Source organism: Myotis yumanensis, unplaced genomic scaffold (genome assembly GCF_028538775.1).
Source record: "Myotis yumanensis isolate MYYU_CA2020_CCGP unplaced genomic scaffold, mMyoYum1.0.hap1 SCAF_9, whole genome shotgun sequence".
NCBI classification, from domain to species: domain Eukaryota; kingdom Metazoa; phylum Chordata; class Mammalia; order Chiroptera; family Vespertilionidae; genus Myotis; species Myotis yumanensis.
In genome coordinates, this window is record NW_027223760.1 from 72,936,567 (window position 1) to 72,959,565 (window position 22,999).

Here is a 22,999-nt window from a genome sequence, read left to right on the forward strand (position 1 = left end):
TGATTACCATCTATCTGAGTTGGTAATTCCAGTCATGTACCTGTGAGTGCACGCGTGTGTGCACGCACGTGCGCGTGTCTATATGTTTTTTACAGACTGAAATTATGTGAAGTATTTTTTATAAAAGCAAATAAGTGGCTGCAGGGAAAAATTACAATATAAAAGAATATGACCTCGAATGGCTGTGTAATCTATGATGATGCTGGAGATTTCTATGCCATAGGACAATTTCAAAATGTTAAGTGCTTAAAATTAATTTCTCATCCATAACCATTTTCTTCTGCCAGAATTCCATTAAATAATAAAGGCCATGTTTCTAAAGGGCAGGAGTGTTACTCTGAGAGGAGGTGACCCTGCAATTAGCTGTGAATACAAAAATGGCATGTGCAACTGCCTCTCGTCAGCTCCCATTTGGAGGCAATGAGCGGTCAGCTGCAGACCCGGAGAACTAATTACATAGCTGCTCCTTCCCCACCACAGACATTTGGTTAACCACAGGGCATCTCTGGATGCTCCCAGGACACACCTGCCCTGAGACTGTTCATGAGAAATGGCAATAGGAATTAGAAGAGAAATTAGAATCTTGATTATCTTGTTTTGTTTTCTCAGTTTGTATTTCTAGGCAAAAAGTGAAACGTAGATATAAATGTATACTTCAAGGACACTAGAAGACCTATAAATAGAAACTGGTAGAAGTACCCCTGAGTACCTATTTTAATGGTAACACCAGCAGTCATCCATTCCCTCAAGGCAGAAACGAAACAGAGAAGCAGAGGGAGTGGTGCTTCAGAGGACACTGTGGACAAGTCCCTGAAGGGATCCGGAATGAGCAGAGCCCCATGGCCTTGGACAAGTTAGTGCTTTCGACTGCTGTGTGATGAGTGTAGACACAGAGACCATGTGGTCACAGTAGGGGATTAATTACCTGTAGGAAACCACCTTGTGCTGTGACCTGATTCCTACGGGCTATGTGTTGAGTACTTCCTCACCATGAACCCTCCCCATGGCATCTTGCAACCACTTTCTCTTTCACCTGTGCAATGGTGTCAGTGGGGAGAAGTTAGGATTCCTAAAGAAATCTTTAAAATATATCATTATCTACCTTTGCAACTGGACCTTATGCGAAATAATCAGTATTCCCAAACATACTCCAGTGGTCTCTTCTTGAGCAATTTCTTTATGCCTGAATAGCAGGCATTCTTCTCACAAGAACTATTTTCAAACCCACAAAGGATTTGTGTATTCCTGATTCCAGTGGCCTCAATGGCTTTGTTTCATTTTGAATACAGTTTCAATAATGAGGCAGTCTACGGCTTTCTAGTCCCTAGTTGATGCCTGTCATTAATATAAATGTCAGGGTGACGCTATTCAAGTGTTTTCACTGACCCCAGAAAAAACTTCCACCCAAGTACGATTCTGAAAGCTGAGGTACAACAACACATAATTGCAGTTGTGGTAAGACAGCAAATCAAATCAAATAAATACTCCAAATTCACTTTAACTTTTAAAATATGGGTGGGGGTGGGGGTAACAGCTGCATAATATTTGCCAAAATTACTTGTCACAAATATGATGATGGTGGTACTTCTACCTGTCTTTCCTGTGCCCACTAGCCACAGGCCCAGGAAGCCATTCCCCAGGTCAATGGAGGGAAGTTCTAAAACTGGGGCACACTGTACAGGAGTGAACAAAGAAATCAGTACCATACAGACTGCGGCAACCAATGTCATTACAGGACTGGAACATATACTATTAACACTGAGGAAATGCTGTGTTGTAAATGCCTTTTCTCTATATACTTAAGAAATGAAAAACAAAGGATGCCTTAGAGCAGTGGTTCTCAACCTTCCTAATGCCGCGACCCTTTAATACAGTTCCTCATGTTGTGGTGACCCCCATCCATAAAATTATTTTCGTTGCTACTTCATAACTCTAATTTTGCTACTGTTATGAATCGTAATGTAAATATCTGATATGCAGGATGTATTTTCATTGTTACAAACTGACCATAATTAAAGCATAGTGACTAATCACAAAAACAATATGTAATTATATATGTGTTTTCCGATGGTCTTAGGCGACCCCTGTGAAAGGGTCGTTCGACCCCCAAAGGGGTTGTGACCCACAGGTTGAGAACCACTGCCTTAGAGCATATAGGTGTTTCATTTACATAAAGGGAAGGAACCTCTGGTTTACTGGGCAACATGTTTTTAAAAAAGAAGGAATGCCAAATAAAATTCTTAATGATGAAGTTTTAGGAAGGTGGGGGCTCAGCCCTGCCATTGGATGCTATGCATTTTGAGCAGGTGCTTGCTGCAGTAGGAAGGGTCAAAAGACAACACTTTCCATCCTTCAAGACTCATAGGGAACATATTAAAATGAGAAGCAAAAACAAAAAGCGCCTTCTTCCTACAGCACTCTCGCTCTGGCCATCTCTGCTGCCACTCTAATTGGACTTGAAGTGCAGCCTCCAGGAGAGTGACTCAAGAACCAGCTGGAGCAGAATGCAAATAAACTGGTGGGGAGGGAGCTCAGCGGAGAGGAGAGGAAAAGAAGGAACAAAATAAAGAAGGAAAGGGCAAAAGAAGAACAGACACTCATTTGCGTATAGCTCATAACATTTTTAATAAATAAGAGCAGGTCTTGGTATGTCACTGTGTCTTCAGTTCAATAACAGTCTGTAAACCCAGTAAGGGACAAGTAAGACACTATTATATATAATTCTCTTTAAGCTGAAGTTTGCCTGTAATAACAAAGCAAAATGTACAGGTGCCTGAGAAGGAAGCTTATAAAAATGGGAAAGGTTAAAGGAGCCACATAAATGGTAACATTAATTTCAATTTTCATGCTAAGGCTACGAAGGTGCATTTCTCAAAGGAAGGCTCTTTACTGTGGTCTATTGATCTCACGCGTATCATTTGGGGATGATAATGACTTCTTTCTAGAGGAACTGATATGCAAAGAGCCTAGTTCTTGAGACATTATATTATGTACCTGGTTCCTCTTGGTGGCTCTCTCAGGTAGGAGGGAGCACAGCCAACCACCACCCTTTCCTCCGGGCAGAAAGAATAAACCAAGACTTGCCCATAGACACACACAGGAATATTTAGGGACATTAAATTTTGTCTGTCTTTATGAGCAGCGGGGGAGGGGAGGCGCGGGGGCAGGTCTGGGAAACCACTATGAATAATCCATTTGAATAACTATTTAGTCTAGTAAAGCTAGCAACTTTGAAAGGCTTAAAAATGATTTCACCTTTGACATGCTACATATATGCGAATGATCTGATTCTGAATCTTTTAATAAAAGTGTATGTTTCTTTTTGCTTCTGATACTATTAAGAGGCTCAAAAATATGTCTTAAAGGACAAAGAAAAAAGTCCTTTTTATAAAAGCTGACTATGGTTCTGTTATTTTAATGGCATTTTACCTCATCCACATCACATAGCTTAGAATGATTTCCAGCTGGTCATATACAAAAAGGGCACTCTGGTTAATACAGGGGCCCAAGTGCTCAGACGCTGTCTCCCCGCCCACTGTTGCAGCTACAGGCATTAAACTGTCTTGGGTGGTGAGCTGGTACCAGAGGGTCAGATGTGCTGGAGAGCTCCTTCTCTTTACAGTGTTTGAAAGGTAACTTTCATTGTCTGCATTACTTCCTAGCAATTACTCTTATCAATACTGCCCTGCCCTGGTAGGACAGTAAAACAGTGAGAAAGCTCCACATTATATAAAAGTAGGAAATGTTGCCTTACTATGGAATGAGTGACTGCACCTTAACCATGAAGTATCCAAGATGAGTGATGATTCTTTTGTTAAATTAAAGAAAAAAATATCTGCTATAAAAGTACCACTAAACTTTAAAAATTATTATTAGCAATTAGGTTTAAATAAATTTATTTTTTTCATCTCTTTTCAGTTTAAACTACTGAAGAAGACATATTTAGTCTTTTACTTAACAGAGAATAATATTGAGGCTGAATGTTTCCCCCTTTGTAGCTGTGCATCAATTTACCTGTGCAAAATCAGCAGCAAGTCGCATTTTCCCGCCTTCACCGAGAGGTCTTATGAGACTGGCATTGCGGATAAAAAGTTCAATTGCTCTTTGGGCAATAGCTTCAGTGTTGTCAAAGACAAAATCCAAGCACTCGAAGTGTTTAAAGTAGTCACTCATAACCCTGGCAATGAAACCCTGGAGCTCCTTCATGTACAGAGAACAAGGGACATCAGGCCTCCCTGAGCTGGGTAATGACCTGCAAAAGAAAAAAACAGCCAATGCATTAAAGGGACTATTTGACTCTTGTTCTCCCCTCTGCCCATCAATCCTGAGCATTCTTCCCCCTTCTGGTGCTTATTTTTATTTTTGCTAAGAGTTAAAGGGCATACAACAATGCTTACATTATATTCTAAAGGTTGTTTTAAGATGTTAGGAAGATTACTGAGAGAATCGGAGAATCCATTTACCTAAAGATTTTTTTGGGGGGAAATCTTATTTATTGACTGATTTTAGAGCAAGAGAGCGAGAGAGAAACATCGATTTGTTGTTCCACTTATTAATAAATGCATTGTTCTTCCATATATGTGCCTTGACGGCGATCAAACTCAAAACCTTGGTGTATTGGGACGATGATCTAACCAACTGAGCTACCTGGCCAGGGCATCTCAAGAGTATTAAAAATGAAATAGACAAGCACATGTCTTAGATAATGCATGTGAGTGCCTTACATATTCTTTGACCTCTAAGGACTCTTCCAGATTTATAACTCTTCATCCACTTATATGTTTTACCTGGTTAGTGAATTGAATAGTGGGTCCTGAAATAGCATTTTATACTTTATAAATGCTGCCTTTCCCAAACAAATTCTTGGCAAAGATGATTCTGCTATGGTCCTATTTAATCTGATCTGTCCAACAGTAGAATTCTGACTGTGGAATTGGTTATGTAACCATACATATCGTATGCAATTTTTCCTCCCAGTTGATGAGATTTGAAAAGGCTTTAATTGGGTCAATAGATGATGCCAGCTGATGCTCCATGAAATACTATTTGTGTTTATAATTGCTCTTTAAAGAATATATTCAAAGAATGTGAAATATTTATAGGAAAGAAGAGTTAAATCAAAATTAGAATTCACCTGATATTAATTAACTAGCCAATGAGATCACTGGCTACATAATACTGAATCGTTTTTAAAATATAAGTTAAGTGTTTCCACATTCTGAGAGTGACATAAAGAAAGGGGGAATGGTCTAGAGAAAAACTGACTCAAATGCAAGAGAATGAGGTGAGCTTATTTTCATATATAGCAATGTTATTATAAGTAGGATGCTTCCAGAAGCAGATAGGAACAGAGTAAGTAGTTAGAAATTCCATTCAAGCTCAGGGACTGCAAGAGACACACAGGGAAAGAGTGAGTTGTGTGGATTTGGGAGAGGGCTATTTTCCCCCTGCGCCTGACCTATGCCACCATTCCTGTGTTGGTCCCCCATGCCCTAACACACACGGCATTAGCCTGAAGTACTGCACTAGCTGCACCCTGGTGACTCCGAGGCCCTGCCCTGCCCAGCTGGCACATGGCTGTGGGCTCTGCTAGTGGCGACCAGCCTGGGCCTGTGCTGCAGTATTTCCTGAAAAACTCCTGGGGAGTCCGGGTGGGCTATGGGGGTGACAGACACAGGGAGAGGCTTAGTTCTTCTGCCTGCATGCCTGATGGGTGTCACCTTTCCTCCACCTGGCCCATCTTAATCTGCTTTGGCCTGATGAACTCTACTGGTTCAACCCTAATGGCTCTTGAGACTCCATGCCGCCACCACCAACAATCCCCAAGCAGATGATGGCCGGCCTCGGTGTACCCAGAGACTTCTGCTCAGTGGCCTCAGACCTGGCACTGGTGCTGAGTTTCAATCTGTATTAACCTGGTAGCCTTCTGGTACCTCCCTGAGAACCTAAATCACACAACTCATATATTACCTATGGCTCTTTCAGTGGCTGAGCCTATCAAGCAGCAGCAGGCTGCCAAGTGCATTGGGCCTTTTGCTGACGTGCCCCAGGCCTGGTACTGGTGGCAGCAGGCATTGGTACACAGTTTGGCCCATCCCATGTGCATTCAGGCAAAGCACAGACAACTACTAACTGTGGATCACTTTGTAACTCCTAACAGGGAGCCAAGGGCAGGTCACAGGCAGCTTCTGACATTGACCTACATAGGAGCCAGCATACCAGTGGCTCCCTTCAGACCAAACAGAGCATGACCTCATTAGCCCCACAAGAGGCACACCCAAAGGGAGTTCTCCACCTTGCTGGGATGAATTCTGTTCCTGGGGTCTGCCCCTACACAGCAGCTCATAAACTGTGGTCAAGGCCAATCATCACTGACAACCCGAGAGTCAACCACACCCAGGGACACACCAATAGCAAGCGAAGCTCAACTACAATATGAGGACTCACATAATGCACACAAGAGACATTCCTGGAGCACCCCCTGGTCCTATTAAACAAATTTCAAATACCAGGAAATCAAGTTGAGAATTACTTGTTAGATAGGAGGGAATTCTGTAACCACATTGGGGGTTGAACGACCCTTTCACAGGGGTCACCTAGGACCATCGGAAAACACATATATAATTACATATTGTTTTTGTGATTAATCACTATAGTTTAATTATGTTCAATTTGTAACAATGAAAATACATCCTGCATATCAGATATTTACATTACTATTCATAACAGTAGCAAAATTACAGTTATGAAGTAGCAACGAAAACAATTTTATGGTTGGGGGTCACCATAACATGAGGAACTGTATTAAAGGGTTGCGGGCCAAAACAGGTTTAGCTCAGTGGATAGAGCGTCGGCCTGCGGACTGAAAGGTCCCAGGTTCGATTCCGGTCAAGGGCATGTACCTGGGTTGCGGGCACATCCCCAGTGGGAGATGTGCAGGAGGCAGCTGATCGATGTTTCTGACTCTCTATCTCTCTCCCTTCCTCTCTGTAAAAAATCAATAAAATATATTTAAAAAAAAAAAAAAAAGGGTCGCAGCATTAGGAAGGTTGAGAACCACTGGCCTAGAAGATAAACCTGATTTAGTCCTTTTACCTAGAAGTGCAGAGGACCTGGGAGGGCAGGTATTCACTTTTGATTTTCCAAGTGTGTCCCTTAGAGGCTATCCCTACTGTAAAAGTGGTGCCTAATCTTGAATAGTTTAATCCAATTTTACCTTATGTTTCATGTAAGCCATACATATAGGACATGACATATCAGAATTACTAACAACAATATTATAGAAAGGGGGGAAATTATTGCTTTGCTATAGGAACAATACTTTAAATATATATATTTTATTGATTTTTTTACAGAGAGGAAAGGAGAGGGATAGAGAGCTAGAAACATTGATGAGAGAGAAACATCGATCAGCTGCTGCCTGCACACGCCCTACTGGGGATGTGCCCACAACCAAGGTACATGCCCTTGACCAGAATCGAACCTGGGACTCTTCAGTCCGCAGGCTGACGCTCCATCCACTGAGCCAAACCAGTTAGGGCGTAGGAACAATACTTTAAATACACTATAAAGCAACAGTAATCCACAGTCGTATACTTCCATGTATGGAAAATGACTTTCAGTAGAATCTCAAGTATCTGCTGCATATAAACAAGCTGAAATGGAACCATCAAAGGCCATTTGGGGGAAAAACATGGATGTTATACACCTTAAAATAAAGCTTCAATTTCATAATAACCTTACAGTTAAAGAAACAATCTGGCTCACTAGTATTTAGGCAAACTAGTAAGAGCATATCTATTTGGGAAACCAACTTTTGATGTCTAATGTGTTACCTGTAGGCACTAGTTTGGCTCATCAATATAATTACTGAAGTATCTCACCACTCATAAAAGAACACTTTAAAAATCTCTTCATTTTTGCTTACTTTTCAGAGGCACAGATGATTTGCCTAACTGTAACCTTTCAGTTCACATTTGAACAAAGTTCATTTCTTCCCAAATAGTGGTATCAGCAATTTTATATGCTTACTAGAGACCTGGTGCACAAATTTGTGCACGGTTGGGGTCCCTCGGCCTGGCCGGTGATCGGGGCTGATTGGGGCCGATGGGGGCCAGCCAGCCAGCCAGGGAGGAACCGCGGGAGGTTGGCCAGCCGGCTGCGGAGAGACCGCAGGAGGGCTCCAGGGAGTGTACAGGCCTCTCGCCCAGTCCCAATAGGCCAGAAGCAAATTAAACTACTGGTCGCAGCGTCTGCCCTCTGGTGGTCAGTGCGTGTCATAGCGACTGGTTGAGCAGTCAACTGAATGGTCGATCAACTGGTCAGACACTTAGCATATTATGCTTTTATTATATTCTTATATCCAAATATTATAGCATTTTTGTGTAGAATCACTTTACCCTTTGGTGCTTCCTACCATTATAAAAATAGAGACTGACGTTTTACCCTTCAAAAAATACTTTATAAATGAAATGATAAATGATTTGAAAAATTAAAGGACAGTGTAATAATCACACAATTTTTCCACAAACAGATCAGTGGCTGGAAATGTAATAAAGAAGATATTCTTTTAAACAACATGAATATAAAAAAAAACAGGACAGTTCAAAATAGTAACTAAACATTAAATGTTATTCTTGGGAACATTTTTCTCAGTTTGTTGAGATCTTGCTTTCAGGTGTGTCCTCTGTTTGGCACAAATAAATTTTTGGTTTGGACATTTCTCACATCGACAATAACTATTCCAAATTCTCCATAAAAGGTTTTCTAATATACTGAGTCAAAACCATTTAACTTTACTTAAAAAGACTGCAGTAAACACTGGTTAGGAACTATGATTCTTATTCTCAGGATAATATGATATGGATAAGCCTATGAAACAGCTATGAAACAATACCAAAATGTTTATGACGAAGTGTGATATGACTAGATTAGATTGCCACAAAACTCTGAAAGGAAAATCCATCTGGGAGAGGTTGGCGGAGCCTGCCCTCAAAGCTGGAGCAGGATTTGGATTTGACACAAGGAATACTATGCCTATACGAGAACTCTAGTACATGGTGTTTGTGAAAAGTAAAGAAAAAGATAAAATTAGAAAGAGATGATGGTACAGACTACCAAAAGTCCTTAAGTGCCAAGCTGAGTCCTGTATATGTTAATGATTCTATGCTTCAATGACAGGAGAGAAACAATGAAAACAAGAACTGAAAAAATTTCATCTGCTAATGGTGCTCATCCTATTTAATAAAAGCCTAATATGGTAAGTGCCTGGGCGTCTGGTAAGCCGTTCAACCAATCAAAGCATAATATGCTAATGATATGCTAAGGCCACTCAACCGCTTGCTGACATGCACTGACCACCAGGGGGCAGAGAGTCGACCAGTCGACCAGTTGCTATGACCTGCGCTGACCAATAGGGGGCAGATGCTCAGACTGGTAGGTTAGCTTGCTGCTCGGGTCTGGCTGATTGGGACTGATCGAGACGGGCCAGATACGTCCTGGAGCCCTTCCACGGTCCTTCCCAGGCTGGCCAATCCCACGGTCCCTCCTTGGCTGGCCAATCCCATGATCCCTCCCTGGCTGGCCTCCCGTAGTCCCTCCCAGGTCCCGATTGTGCACTGGTGGGGTCTCTCAGCCTGGCCTGCACCCTCTTGCAATCTGGGACCCCTTGGGGGATGTCGAAGAGCCAGTTTTGGCCCAATCCCTCAGGCCAGGCCGAGGGACCCCACTGGTGCACAAATTCATGCACCAGGCCTCTAGTAATGAATAAAGTAGGATAAGGTTGGAGGCCAACCCTGACACAAGAGGAACAAACCCTAGATATTAGGAGATTTTAGGGGATCGGCGTGGAGAGGAGAATGAAAAACAAATACAAAGGCTAGTGAAAATTTTGGTTTAAAGTTATTACCCAGAAAAGTCTTCTTGGTGCATGGTGATGATTATGGCCTCTATAGCATCTCCCACTGAAGTCAGTAAGGGTTGCACAGCATTTCCCATAAGAACATGGATTGTCTGAAAAGAAGAAAAAAGGGAGGAAAAACAAAATTAAAGACTAACAAAGAAATCTGATATGAGAAGCATTCTGACTTAAAGTTTTCCTATTTTATCAAATTAGTTATAATAACTCAACAGAAGTCTGCTCCTCTCCCTAACTGCTGTCAGAAATGATTTTTAAAGCTTAATAGTTGTAGAACATGGCACTGAAAAATCTCAACTCTTCCACACTGCTCATTTTAGAAAAAGAGAGGAGTAGTGCCACTATGAAGTTTGGAGACATTGTTTCATTGTTACAACTGGGGTGAGCCAGGGTTTTGTTGCTGGCATCTTGTGGGCAGAAGATGGAGATGTTGCTAAACATCCTACAGGACAGTCTCCAACAACAAAGAACTAATATGTCAATAGTGCTAAAACTGAGAAACTATAGTGAGATATAACCACTGATTAGGTTATGCCAAACAGTAGACCTTAGTTATGGGTTTTTAGTGTAAAAATATTTACTGGGCTTCAATACTTTTACACTAAAATCTAAACACTCAAAATAAAAAATTTAAGAACATTATATATGTTATGATTATACACAGAATGAAGATGGATGGCTTTGGCTCAGACAAATGATTTCATCCAACAAGAAAAGTTTAAATAGGACCCTTATTCAATAAATTTCTAAATGTTGTCTCCAGCCCTCTGACAACAGGTAGGTTACAGTGACATCAGCACTCTAGGAGTGCTAGGAGATCATGAGAGAGACAACTCATACTGAGAGGATCTGAAATCCAAAAAGTGTTGCTTGAACTGAATTTCAAAGGACAAATAGGGAAGAACCACTTGACACTGGGTAGGGGTAAGGGGCTTATATTAAGGCAGAGGAGCCTGGGAAAGCTGATGCATTTGGGGAACTGCAAGCCTTCAATACCGATAGCGCGAGGTGCCTGCCTACGCAGGAAAGAGCCAGGCAGCAGGTGTGCTCCGCGTAGCGGGCTAAGGAGTTGGGAGTTTATCCTGAAGGGACTGGGAAATCAATGATGGGTTTTCAGCCATGCAAAAATGTGGTTAAAGGTTTGAATTTGGCCATGCCTTAGATCTCAGTTCAGTTCCGTAAGCCTTACTCCCAAAAACCACTTTTAGTTTGCTCTGTACCTGCATGGTTGGTAAGTCAAATGAAGACTAGTGCAGAGTTGGAACAGAGATTGGGCATCCTTCTCCCCCGACTCTCTCCGTTCTGAGGTTTGCCTCTCACTTTCCAGCAGCCCTGGTTGAACTGGGCTCTTTCCCCAGGCTCCTTTGGCCTGAAGGTCTGCAGGTTTCATTGTGTTTTGTTTTTCTCTCATTTTTAGCCACCCAGACTTGCCTGAGCCAGGACTGCAGTCACCACTTTTAGAGCAAAGTCACACACAATGAGAAACTCTTCTTGTTGCTTGCTCTAGATTTCCACATCCTGCTTTTTCTCATCTCCAAAGCCCTCCAGTAGGCTTTTTGTTTCGGTTTTTTTTGTTATTTTTCCCATAATTATTTGTAGCAGGATGTGTAGTTAGTTACTCACCCTTTTATATCAGAGTTGGAAACCAATCCTATGCAGTTATAAACTTTCTACAAAGAAAACTAAAGGCCCACATGGCTTCATTGGTGAATTCTACTAAGCATTTAAAGAAGAAAACAGTACAAATTCTATACAAATTCTTCCAGAAAATAGAAGAGGATGAAACATTTCCAAACCTAATTGGTGAGGTGAGTATTAACTTTATATAAAAAACAAGCAAAGAATTACAAGAAACTATATACCAATATCCTTGATGATTATAGATACAAACATCTTTAACAAACATTAGGTAAATCAAATCCAGGAATACATAAAAAGGGTAATAAATCATAACCAAGGTCAGTCTGATATTTGAAAATAAATTCCTATAAAGGATTTTATTAACAGAAAAAAGGAGTAAAACCATGATCATATCAACAGATTCAGAAAAAGCCATTTGATGAAACAATACCATTTATTATAATAAAAAGTTTCCATAAACTAAAACTAGAAGGGAACTTTCTTAATCTCATAAAGGCCATCTTAAAACACACACACACACACACACACACACACACACACACACACACACACACACCCTCTAGCTAACATCATACTTAAAATAGTAAAATACTGTGAGTGCTTGCCCCCAGTCAACAAGGTCCACTCTCACCAGTTCTATTTAGGACTATAAAACAAGGCATGAAAAGGCAGGCATAAAGGTCAGAAAGCAAGAAATAAAATTGTCTCTATTTGCACATGATGATGGTGTACACAGAAAACTTAATAGCTGATGAAGTTTCCCACTTAGGGAAAATATAGAACAGGAAGAGAAGAGAGCATCTTGGGGAATGCCTTCAAGGATGGGTAGAGTATTAACAACTATGAGAGGAAACTGAGAAAGGAGATAAAATTATATTTCATAAGCTCTTTGCAAAAAAAGCAGGGAATTCTGTCATACATTTTAAAAAGACTTATTTAAAATAACTAAGATTACAAAAATATCGAAGCCTTAGCAATCGGGGATATTCATTCATCTAGAACATCAAAACTTCACAATAAGGAGGAAATGAAAAATTGTCATATATAAACTTAGCAATACAATCACTATCTGCACCATTCAATCACAGTAATAAATGAAACAGAATTACTGGGCCAAGGTGTTTAAATGGTACTTAGAGCTGAGGTGGTTACAATGAAATGACTTGAAATTAAGAGTAATTATGCCATTCATGACAAACTAGATAATGCTTATAACATGAGATGGTGAACTTCAAGCCTAAATAACATTTGATTTTAGATACAATTTCAAAGAAAAGGCTATTATATGTCTTTACCTATATTTTCAGTAGATAGAAAAGTATGTTTAATGTATTTTCTACCAACTATTAAAACCATAGATTTTTGGTCCTTGGGCTGCAGTCATGTATTCATCATTAACATTCTATCCCTAATTCAAAGTGAGGTAACAAGTTTCATATAATGTTATGAAATACAATTTTATGAAATAGTCTTTTCTTTAAGTAGGAGGGTTTTATTAGTGTTTTCTTTAATGTGTCATAATGATTTTGATAAGCTTGAACTAAAAAGCAAGGTCAAACTGTTACACTGAGTTCTGTTAACATAAGCAATTAAGTCTCTAATTGGCATGGCCACTGCAAGATGCCCTTGAACTGATTGCTAATCTTCTCAAGGGCGAAGATTAAAGTTTCAGTAAAGTGCAGTGCCCAGCTACATAAGATACTGGTTCTGGTGGGCAAACCTCAGAGTGAGGGCTATAGCCCAAGATGAAGTCAATTTTCCCTGCGCTGACCTCAACTCCCAGCCCAAAGTGACTGTTGGGAATAACCTTTGTTGTATGTTAAAATACAGATTCAGAGAATCCACCCTATATGAATTATCGTCTCCAAGGATTTCTATTTTTAACTTATCCAAAAGGTTTTTATTATCAGGAAAAGTGTAGGCACTCTATCGTAATCTTTAGAATGAACTTTCTCAAACATCAATTTAGTGGATCATTATCAGGATGTTTAAAAAAATAATATATGAGTACAGAAAAATAAGAGTGCATCACAAAAACAAGGGAAAGTATTGTTTTGTGAAACCTCTGTTTTAAGTATGGAAATGAATATAGATGTATATTCTATATATATATATGTGTGTATATATGTATATATATATACACACACACACACACACATATACATACATATATGCAATTGTATATGCAGATATATTTATAAATGCTTATGTATTATGTATGGGGTGCCAAAGTAAAATGTATTTCTTATCTTGGATAGTGATCAAAAAATGTTTGACAGTACTGCTAGAATATAAGGAAAAGATGTGGAACTACAGAAAAGAAAACTGCATGTATTTCCTGCTTAGGAGCAAGAATATTAAGACCGTTCGGTTTGTCATGCTGACCTGATTTTATACTGTTTCTATGATCAGTAATAAATTGGACAACTCTTACTAAAAACAATTATTTTATTATGGCAGCTTTAATAATATTTCATGATAATGAGATGAGCACTCTGAATCTCACATCAACATTGTTTTCCATTAAACTTCCTTAGTAGCTAGAAAGGAGGTATATTTATGTTGGAGTATATTAAAAAGGTAATTTACTCTAGTTTCAAACCTTAGAGACACACTTTACAGTTTCTTAAACCTTGGCATTACTGACATTTTGAGCTCTATAATTTTTTTTGTTAATCCTCACTTGAGGATATTTGTCCATTGATTTTTAAAGAGAGTGGAAGAGCGAGGGACAGAGAGAGACATCGATGTGAAAGAGACACATGGATTGGTTGCCTCCTGCACACTCCCCGGGCAGAGGAGGAGCCTACAACCAAGGTACGTGCCCTTGACTGGAGTAAAACCTGGGACCCTTTGATTCCCAGGCCAACGTTCTATCCACTTAGCCAAACCAGCTAGGGTTCTATAATTCTTTTTGTGGAGAGCTAGCTGTCCTATGTATTGCAGGTTTAACAGCATCCCTGGTACTAGATGCACACCTTTCCCAGTTGTGACAATCAAAATGTTTTCAGATATTGTTAAATGTCCATAGGGGACAAAATCAACCTGGTGAAGAACCACTACTTTAACAGGATAATGCTTGCCTGTACTACTTTAAGACACAGTGAATACTTGTAAGACTCTTGCTTCTCTTGCTTGTGATACAATTATCTTAAGTGGAACATAATCTGTAGACACCAACAGAGTCTACATATTTTTAAATTCTAAAAAATATAAACACACATGTATCCTCTCTCTTTAGGATAACTATGAACATGCTACTTTTGGTAGATGTAGAGAATGCAGAATTAGTTTTATTTTATTTATTTATTTATTTATTTTTAATATATTTCACCGATTTTTCACAGAGAGGAAGGGAGAGAGATAGAGAGTCAGAAACATCGATGAGAGAGAAACATCGATCAGCCGCCTCCTGCACATCCCCCACTGGGGATGTGCCCACAACCCTGGTACATGCCCTTGACCGGAATCGAACCCGGGACCCCTCAGTCCGCAGGCCGACGCTCTATCCACTGAGCCAAACCGGTTTCGGCTGCAGAATTAGTTTTAAAATGTGACATCTCCCACTCATTCAAACAAATAATTCTAAAACCCACTTTGATCTATAGTCAAAGATTCAATGAAATTATTTTACCTTTAGGGCTGAAATTATAGTTTGCTCAGCTGCTGGTGGAAATGAGCACTGACTGGAAACCACCTAAAACAAAGTTTTGATCCGGTTAAACTTTTGTTTAAGCTATTTTTAAAAAATATGTTTTTATTGATTTCAGAGAGAGGAAGTGAAAGGGAAAGAGAGATAGAATCATCAATGAGAGAGAAACATCAATTGGCTGCTTCCTGCATGCCCCCGCCTCCCCATCATATGCCCTGACTTGGAAACTGAACCAGCAACCTTTTGGGATAATGCCCAACAGAGCACACCAACCAGGGCAAAACAGGATGACTACTTTAGAGTAATGTCTCACAAATGTTTTAAAAATGCATTAGCATTGTTCTGGCCGGGTGGCTCAATTGGTTGGAGCTCAGTTAAACTAGGATGAAAAATACTTTCCTGTATAAAGCAAATATATACTTCAATTGATCAAACCTTAAGAGGAGCTAGTTTCTATGACTCACTCTACATAGATTTTAATGATAAAGTTATAACTTGAAAAGGTCGGTCTAAAGCCATATTTATGTATTTCTTTAAAAATTTTCACTCTTCTAGGTTGACTGTAATTTTAAACAGTCTTTAAAATACAAATGTCAGAGCATTTGAGATTTTGCTTCCTATCAATGCTGTCAGTTTGGCTCAAATAAACTCTTATAAAATTTTTAAAAAATAATAATGAAAATAAAATACAAATGTCAGATTTTTTTTATAAATCAATGCAAACATTATAAAAATTCTAAAAGTCTCAATAAAAGCATTTAAATCAGGCTAAATAAATACAATACTTCATTGCTTGTGGTGCTTTAGAGTAATAATTAAAGAAAATGGAAACTACATCATTTATTTTTTACTCTTTATTGTTGAAAATATTAGATGTCCCCCCTTTTTCCCCATTGGCCCCTTATAGCCCACACCCTCCCCCCTTTACCATACTGTTGTCTGTGCCCATGGGTTATGCATATATGCATATAAGTTCTTTGGTTAATCTCTTTCTGCCCACCCCTGCCATGTATTCTTTTTATTTAGTTTTATTATTTACTTTTCTGAGATTCACTAATAACCCTTTAAAATATATTTTGCTTAGTGTGTGAAATATACATTTTTAGAAACCCCTACTTGATAAAAGGACTTGTCAAAAGTTTAGTAAGTGAATAACAGTCACATAATTTATTCTAAAATACAACCTAGTATATGAAAGGTCAAGTTTTAAAGAACATCACCTAATCTTTAGCATCCTTCAGGCTTCTAAACACTCATCTCCCTACCTACTGAAACCTTTGAAGATGAGATGATTTTTATATAGTAAAAACAAGTGACTCAAAGTCAAAGATGGGATGAAAGTGCTTTCCTAAGTAATTATGAATATAGTTCATTTTAGACATATATATGAAGGCACACAAGTTAAAGTACAGTAATTTCTTTAAAAAATGGCAAAAAGAATATATATAGCCATCAGTGATTATATCATAAAAATTCAGTTTTCATGCAGCTCCTTCACTCTTTTTGTGAAAAAATAGAACCTTTTGACAAGGAGGGCTTAGAGTTCTTACTCTGTCATTAGCTTTGCTGTAAGTTACTACCACTCACAAGATATCGTATTATGCTTTTTAATAGGTATGGAATGGATAATTTATCTTTACATTATTTGTTTAATAAACTGGATTATAACAACCAACTTGAGAATCTATAGTTCATGTGTTTTAAACTAAATGCACAGATAAAAAGTCACACAAATAAAGGCAAGGGTAAAAGACTGTATAAAGAGACTTAATTCCTCGGTTTATTTTACAGTCATCATGTTTTCATTGCATTATTTTGCAAAAAAATATTAAATAATTCATAAACTGTCCAACTTTGAGGCAAGAATAAAGAAAAACTTGAAATTAAGTCAAAAACATAAAGATAAAGGTTACCTTTGTTACTGATTGGTGCAATTTGAACAGTGAATTCACTACTGCCACATTTCTCCTCTGCCCTTCCGTAAGAGGCCCAATCACCTGACTTGCATCTCCTTGTGTGGAAAGCTGTAAGAATTCAACACAAAAAGAAATTACCATAATGGCGGAGGTGGGGATGGGGTGGGATTAATGCCCCTCTGACAAAATGGTAACTGGAAATATTCAGGTCAAGCTTTGGACTTTCAGCACCGCAGGAACCTCTGTAGAGATAACACCATGGATATGGAGGTAACCTTGCACAAGAGAAAGCCTACATCAATACATCACAGCTGATGGGCTCCTGAGGGGGTGTGAACCTAAAGTCTAGTATGTGCTGTTATTTTGATACATCAGCATATATTCCTGGGGAATACTTTCTGGCAACTGTCAAGGAAAGAAGGGGGAAGGAAGGGAGGAAGAAATAAAGGAAGAGAGGAAGGAATAAAAATAAACCTATATTCTATGTACATTTGACAGTCATCATAATATTCCAATGAAATAAGTGGTGAAAAGAGGTATTACTCTCATTTTTTATAAATTAAAAAATAATTTTAAAGGAAGTTTCCTAAGATTATAATAATGGTATGAAAGATCAGTAGAAGTGGTATTAGAACTTTCTCCTCCTGTCCTTTAACTTACTTCTAAATGAATGAGTTTTAGGGAACAGGACCTGGAATGGTTTATGAATTAATCTAAAACAATTATAATTCAATTTTTAAAAAATCCACATATAAATCATTCTCAGATTGATCATATTTTAATCCATTCCTCTATAACAATTATTATTTAAAGACAAATTAAACCTGATCAGGACAAATAAAACATGGTGCAAGTAACTCTATGAATGTGGATGCATAACTCAAACATATGAAAAACAGGCCTTTTAGGAGTGTTCCTAATAGTGAGCCAAATAAAATGTGAGAGAAATACTTTTTTTTTTCGTTTGTCTTTCCTTTTACAAACATATACACATACATTTCCAAAATGAAACTCAATTCTCACTTGATAAATTTCTGTGGTAATAAAATACAATTTTTAAAAACATTTAAAAATGGCAATTAAAATAAAGAGAATAATCCTTTATTGAAGTTACCACCCATGATAACGGCTATTAAGTCAACAAAAGGTTTTGACATCAGGTTAAATAACTGTAATTTATTTAGCCTTTTCTTATGAACAGTCACCAACTTGCAATCAGGTTGTGTTCTAAAACAACCACTTGTAGTTGGTGGGCAAAAAAAAGCCAGTTTTCTTACAGAAATTAGGTGAAAAATTAATGGTTGGAATCTCAGAAGAGCCTACAAAATCCAGTTTAACTCCTAAATGGTAAACTAATACTAATAAAAGCTCTGAGCTCCCATGAAACAGCAGGAGATGTGGGCTCTGTGCTATGATGAAGGTGGGGAAGGCTCCTGAATAAGCCACTTGAGAGATTGAAGTGGCAATGGCTAGTGGTGTCAGAGGTTACGGCATATGTTCACTAGTGTTACAATGACCAGTGTTTTTGTGCTATTACCTACTTTGTTTTAAAAGTGACTCAGAGCTAAGATCCTTGAGGGGGTAATGTGGTAGGCAGTTAGACAGACATGAGGAGAGCAAGGACCATGGGCCAGGTACAGAAGGCCACCAGGGCAGAAAGGCCCAGGTGCTTAGCAGAGGGTAAAACAGGTAACAAGGACCTCCCCCGAGGACATCCTTCCTCCTCTAGCATATGTTGGTCATGTGATTTGGCCCCCCGCACTTTCCATGTTGCTGGTCATGTGGTTCTGACCCTCCCCTGACCTTTCCTCCCCTGGCCTGTTGCTAGTCATGTGGTAGATACCTTTAGAGGAGGAACAAGGGGCAGAATAGCCTCATAGGACCCCCATACAAACCCCTGGCAGGACCACTCCCTTAAGCATTAACCCCAGGGATAACACCTAGGCCTCAGTTGTGTTTCAGCTCCAGGCCCAGAAAAGCAGCAAAACCAGAGGAGCAATGCCATGGCTGACCTCAGGACCAGTGACTCCTGCCCTGGCGCCAACCGACCAGCGGAGACCACAGCCCTAAAAGGGCCCACCTGGAAAGCTGCTGAATATTCTATTGAGACCCACCCTGGGGACCTCCCCTAAAATCCCCACCCTCAAAAGCGCTCCCACACCTTTCCAGTCCCTCTCCTTGACCCTTCTCTCTCCTAAGCTCCAAGGGCCCCTTCTTTTGCCTCTGTAACTTGTTTCCTGAGCCCATTTCTTCTGTCACTCACTTCTTTTACCTCTGTGACTTTTTAAATAAAATTTCTCTTAGTAACAAAAAAAAGTGACTTTATCAGAGCTGAGTAGGGTATATATGGCTGCTTGCCCCTTCTCTCATCTCTTTGGAAACTCCTGAGTTTCCTTTTTCTTTAAATTTTAGTGATGCTATGAGCCTTCTTACATTGCTAAGGTATCAGTTTTCTCTTTCTGATCTTCTCATTTCCCCTGATCTTGGTCTAATGTGCTTTAAAATGGGAACTAGAGAACTAATCACACAAAAGCTGGGAGACTTTCCTGTGAAATAAGGATATACTTTAGGGCATGGACATTGTGATATCAATTCTGGCAGTTCCGAGGATGCTTATTTTGTTTTGTTTTTTAATATATTTTTATTGATTTCAGAGAGGAAGGGAGAGGGAGAAAGAGATGGAAACATCAATAATGAGAGAGAATCATTGATCCGCCGCCTCCTGCACGCCCCCTACTGGGGATCGAGCCTGCAACCCTGGCATGTGCCCTTGACCAGAATCGAACCCGGGACCCTTTAGCCTGCAGGCTGATGCTCTATCCACTGAGCTAAACCAGCTAGGGTCCCAAGGATGCTTTTATTTCCTTCTTGGTTCTTATTTATACTTCAGACTGTTGAATTTGTCAAATATCTGACTTTTGATTAAAAAAAGGAAAGGTTTCACTACATATTTATGTATATAAAAACAAGAACAGGTTTATTCAATCACTGAACAGATTCAGTGGTGACATTACATCTTGACATCAGACTAAACCTTCACAATTTAAAATCTGTTATCAAAGAGAAGACAACTTGAGATGGGTTCCCTTTTGAATAGTTAACATGTTACCAAAAAGCTGGAAACAAAATTAAATCTTGTTTATACATGAGAGATGACGAAGACCAGCACACAGGAATAAAATATAGCTTTGTAATTCAAAGCTGTATTGCTCATAATCTTGTATTTCTGTTACAAAGAGCTTTTATCAACTTACTTTACTCATTAACCTCCTTCACATCTCTATGCTCCTGTCCCTTAAGTCAAAATCTCCACCTGGCTCATGGGGTTTGGTAACCATAAAGGGTGGGGAAGGCAAACACAATTTGCCAAGAAAGAATCACAGAGCTTTTACTTTATTTTTCTTCAAGGGCTTTATGCTTTTGAACAGATGGAATTTCCACCTACCCACAACCAATCACCAGCTCTGAAACACTGGCCTGTTAATTAAATTTAGAGCCACCAGTCTGCATATTTTTAATTCTTTGAGGAAGAAAGAACTATTATTCACTGTCAGGTATAATGAGCTTTCCCATTTTTCAATAATGAATGCCATAACTAATTTATTAATCAAAGAAAAACTCTTCACATACAAGCATTTTAGAATGCTTCAAAATTCATTATCTGTTCTCCACTCTAAACTTTAATGTGGAGTTGTATTTTAAGTCTATCTTGTTTATATGTCCCAAATCAGTCACTATTATTTCTTATTTTATGCAATTAAGGCTTAGATTTATCTACATGTCTACCAATTATTTGTGTTTACTGTTACTTCTTGTTATTCAATCCTTCCTTTTAAGTTAGATTTCCTCCTTCTTTGTTACACCCACCAATAAATGGCTTCCCTCTGACCCAGAGTGAAGGCCTAAGCCCTTCCTATATCTTGCAATGGCTGGTATGATGTAGAGTTATGGTCATAGGCTCAAGTATATTGGATTGGATACAGGAATTCTAGGAAAGAAAAAGCAATGAATTTAGGAATCCAGGGATATAAGCAAAGCTGAAGAAACAGTCCTGAGAAAAAGAGGCTTTGGGCTGAAGGTACTACTTTATGATGGTGTAAATTAAAGTCCAGAACACAGATTCCTTCAACAGCTACCAGACTTCTGTTGAAAGACATCTGCACCTGCCTCCTTCTTAAAAGCCACTTGTACCTGCTTCCTTTGCCCCATTCAGTGTGATCAGTCTCTTTGAGTACTAATTAAATTATTTTTTCTGTTAAAAACTTGCATATGGTAAAAACTGAAATATAAATAACTGAATTCAAGGCATAAAATGAAAAACAAAAGTTCTCTCTCCCCATTCTTAGACCTAACGTCCACAATTATACACTAATGGTGTCTTGTGACCTTCTGGAAAAAAGAAAAAAAAAGAAGAAAAAGCATGAAACCTTTATATATCTATTTTTTCCTTACAGGTGGGACAACTACATGCACTATTTTCACCTTCTTTTTTTAGCCCAATAATATATCTTAGAGACTTCTCCAAATCAGCACATAGAAATGTTTACAAGATTATAAAGTACTAGAGGCCAACTGCACAAATTCGTGCACCAGTGGGGTCCCTCGGGTTGGCCTGTGAGATTGGGCTGAAACTGGCTCTCTGATATCCTCTGAGGGGTCCCAGATTGCAAGAGGGCACAAGACAGGCTGAGGGACACCACAGGTGCACGACTGGGGCCAGGGAGGGATGCGGGAGGCTGGCCAGCTGGGGAACAACCGCAGAAGGGCTCCAGGTCATACCTCTCTCTCTCTCTCCCTTCCCATCTTGCTCAGTCCCAATCGGCCAGATCCCACCAGCAAGCTAACCTACCAGCTGGAGCATCTGCCCCCTGGTGGTCAGTGCACGTCATAGCAACTGATCAACCAGTTGACTATCTGGCCCCTGGTCAGCGGGGGGCAGGGCTGGCAAGCGGGTGGCTCCAGGCCATCCAAGGCGGGTGCCAGCAGGTAGAGGGAGGGGACAGTGATCAACGGGCGGCAGTGACCCTCGGTGGGAGATGGGGGAAGGGCTGGCTGCTTGCCTGCCGGCACCATCCCCCTGATTGTCTGACTGACGGCTTAGGCCCGCTCCCAATTTCCCAACTAAATAGGGTTCTCAGCAAAGACAGTGCTTACATATGTTGTGAATGAACAAAAGTAAAAAAAATAAATCTACATCCAAGAAAAGATGTCTTATATACACAAACACACACATATCCTTTTATTTCCTCTAAATTTCCAAAATATATAGCATATTATCGTTAGTTTTGGTTAGTTTATTTTAAGAAATTCCTCAATGTTTAAACAGGGGAGATGTGGGTGGTTGCTGAACTAAGAATATGGAAAAAAGGGAACCTTTGTGCACTGTTGGTGGGAATGCAAATTGTTGCAACTACCATGGAAAACAGTATAAAGGTAACTGCTTTTTGACCCAGTGATTCCACTTCTGGGAATATATCTGAAGAAGCCCAAAACACTAATTTGAAAGAACATGTGCATCCATATGTTCATCATAGCATTATTTACAATAGCCAAGATTTGGAAACAGCCTAAGTACACATCAGTAGATGAGTGGATAAAAAAGCTGTGGTACATTTACATAATGGAATACTATTAGGCTGTAAATAATAAAGAAATCATATCTTTTTCGACAGCATGGATGGACTTAGAGAATATTATGGTAAGTGAAATAAGCCAGCCAGAGAAAGACAATTTAATTACCATATGATCTCACTTATTTGTAGAATTAATGAATAAAATAATTTAACAAGCCCTAACTGGTTTGGCTCACTGGATAGAGCGTCGGCCTGCGGACTCAAGGGTCCCAGGATCAATTCCAGTCAAGGGCATGTACCT

General features: G+C 39.4%; 1 protein-coding gene across 4 annotated transcripts in view; it reads right to left on the minus strand.

Annotated features, from left to right (window-relative positions):
• Positions 1 to 22,999, minus strand: part of COG5 (component of oligomeric golgi complex 5) — a 205,364-nt gene that overhangs the window by 41,259 nt on the left and 141,106 nt on the right. For all 4 annotated transcript variants that reach the window (XM_070424649.1, XM_070424650.1, XM_070424651.1 and 1 more), the window contains exons 15-18: positions 17,123 to 17,233; positions 15,192 to 15,254; positions 9,908 to 10,011; positions 4,015 to 4,252 (exon numbers count right to left, since the gene is read on the minus strand). In XM_070424649.1, coding sequence (XP_070280750.1) covers positions 4,015 to 4,252; positions 9,908 to 10,011; positions 15,192 to 15,254; positions 17,123 to 17,233 — 516 coding nt within the window. The remainder of the gene's footprint in view (positions 1 to 4,014; positions 4,253 to 9,907; positions 10,012 to 15,191; positions 15,255 to 17,122; positions 17,234 to 22,999) is intronic.